The 2528-nt window shown below is 37.0% G+C and overlaps 2 protein-coding genes across 2 annotated transcripts; both read left to right on the top strand.

Moving 5' to 3' along the window:
- Window positions 1-709: 709 nt before the first annotated feature.
- LOAG_14543 (hypothetical protein) lies at window positions 710-931 on the top strand (the record flags this gene model as incomplete). The annotated part of the gene is made up of 1 exon (XM_003150038.2): window positions 710-931. The coding sequence occupies one exon, from the start codon at window positions 710-712 to the stop codon at window positions 929-931; it is 222 nt and encodes a 73-aa protein (XP_003150086.2).
- A 1056-nt stretch (window positions 932-1987) lies between these two features.
- Window positions 1988-2499, top strand: LOAG_18902 (hypothetical protein; the record flags this gene model as incomplete). The annotated part of the gene is made up of 2 exons (XM_020451564.1): window positions 1988-2342; window positions 2372-2499. Coding segments are annotated over 2 exons (483 nt in total), but the record flags the coding sequence as incomplete, so codon positions are not given.
- Window positions 2500-2528: the final 29 nt, after the last annotated feature.

The raw sequence follows: 2528 nt of genomic DNA, 5'->3' as shown, positions 1-2528 counted from the left end.
CTTAGTTTTTGTTATTACTTTGTTGTGTCGATGTTGTTGTTGTATTAATAAATTTATCGTAATAAAAGTCTAATAACCCAAGTTTTGAGGTATTACCAACTAAAGAGGCAGAAAGAACCCTCAGTTTTTGTCACGGTTGAAGAAAATCGGCGACAAAATTTGGTCCAACCAGCCGTATCCGAACAAACGATCTAAGGATTCGATTAAGAAAGAAGCGACCTAAGGATTTGATCAAGAAAGAAGCAAGTAACTCGTATTCAATTAAGAAAGAAGTGGGAAAGAATAATTCTTATTCGCATTTTTTTTTCATTAGCTCATAACAAAGCTTGAAAGTGGTCGAAAAAGAAATATGAGTGCAAACGATTCAAGAAAGGAAACGTTGGAAAGACTGGAACTACGAGAAAAGGATTTACCAGAAAGATTAAGTTACGAAAGAACGATGGAATGACTAAAAGGACAAAAATCTGATATAGAGAAACAAGTAATAATGTTGGACGATATAATCTCCAAGGCAAATGATTTGGAGATAGAATGGAAAGAGTTGCTACGTTCAGCAAATGATGACGAGTAGGAGAATAACGTTGCATTATACGAAGATTGCTTGTACAAGGGAAATTGTCTATTTGACAAAGGAAATAAGCTTTATTGTGAAAGAGCTTTACTTCTTACGAAACTAAATCGAGTAAGTGAAACAATCATAGAAATTAAAATGAAGTGTGGAAAGGCAGATCATGAACCAGCAGCAACAGAAGGGCAAAAGAATAGTCTAGAAGATTTAATAGAGAAGATAATCACGACCAGTAAATCACCGACTTTAAAACCGGTAGAATTTGATGGCGATCCGAAAATGTGGAGCCAGTTTAAAGAATCAATTCGCAACAGAATGGATTTAACGCCCAGCAGAAATCCATGCATCTGTCAAGCAGTTTGAAAGGAGAAGCAAGAGAATAAATAAGTGTCGGAGAAACTCTGAAAATCATAACGCGAAATTGCAACAATAAAAAGAAGGAGGTCCTGAGCGCCAAATCATTTTCGCAAGAAGTATTGCAACAAGTCGGTTGGGTCGACGATATCGCGGGTTATTGGTTTTTGGTCCCTCTTTTGCTCATAGTGATATTATAATCGTTGAAATCGCTTCTGTATTACCGAGTTTTGAGGAATAAAGGTTTAATTACCCAAGTTTGAAATTGAGAAATTCGGCGACAATAAGTGATTTTATGGTAAATGAAGGAAATCACCCGCTGGCTCTAAAAAATTTGTATGAACTATCGTTCATACAAATGGTGGTAAAAAACAAAGAATAAAGGGACTGTATAAAAGCTTAGAAAAGAGTTCGATGCTCAAATAAAGAACCGTTTGAAATGATAGGGGAGGTTTTGAACTTACTGTCTCGATTAAAAGGATTAGGAGGAAACAGAAACGCAACTCGACGTGATGGTAACTGATAGAATACCAGAAGACATGGATAAGGGCTTATAAAAGAAGTACAGGGAGCCGGAATGGACAATGGATTATTAAATACCTAAAAGATGAAGATCAAAGAATCTGAAGTGAAACTACCGGAAAAGGGGAATTTAGTAGACAGGACAACGATGTAACGAGCAAGATCAAATGGAACAAGATTCGCGAATGGGGAGAGTGGCATCAGACGTTCGACAGTTTGCTCAATAGCGGAGAGAATATATCTCAGCAAAGTGTCACAAAAGGAAGAAGGAAGTCAATTACCGCGTGTTTTTTGTGAAGGTAATCATTGGAACGACAGACACATACCCTACTGTTGACAAAAGGATGGAAAGATTAAAGATATTGAGACTTTATGGAATTATGCTTAAAAAACGACCACTCACAAGAAAATGCATGAGAAGAATGAAATGTTTTTATTGTGGATCTGGCCACAATAGCGCTTTATGCAGGGGACGCAACGAAATAAAGCAAGAATTTCAAAAATAGTGAGGAAACAAACATAAGCCCAAAAACAGTGGCGGCCATGGTTACGGATGATAGCATTCGGGAAACGTATATGATGTGTAAAGAAGTAAGGCTAATCAATCCAGATGAACCAAGAAAAACATCAAAGGCCTTAATTTTCTTCGATACAGGAAGTGATTGTAATTATGTTACAGAATCAATGGTAAGCAAATTGAGTTTAAAACAAACATCACCGAGTTTGGGAATGTTAATAACAGGAATGGTGGGCACAAGGAAATACGAAAGCCGAAAGATAACCTTCGGAGTTCAAACTCTGTCCGAGAATGTGAAGAATATCCAAGCGTACATTGTCGATTCAATACTCGAACGGATACCGTATGTAACAAACAATAAAAGAAACAAACTAGTTGAAGGTAAATGGGGAAAACCGATGTATTATTAGGCGTAGAAGGGATTGCAGATTTAATCATTTGTAATTCCATAAAGCGCTCACCACGGATGATTATGATGGAAACAAAAATAGGGGTGGTCGAAGGCGGCACACGGAAAACGACACAAGATAGTGATACAGTAAATAGAAATGACGAGTCTTATAAATT

The sequence above is a fragment of the Loa loa genome (genome assembly GCF_000183805.2).
Source record: "Loa loa unplaced genomic scaffold supercont3.655, whole genome shotgun sequence".
Lineage (NCBI taxonomy): Eukaryota > Metazoa > Nematoda > Chromadorea > Rhabditida > Onchocercidae > Loa > Loa loa.
The sequence above is the reverse complement of the archived record's forward strand: the minus strand, read 5'-3'. Positions and strand labels throughout refer to the sequence as shown.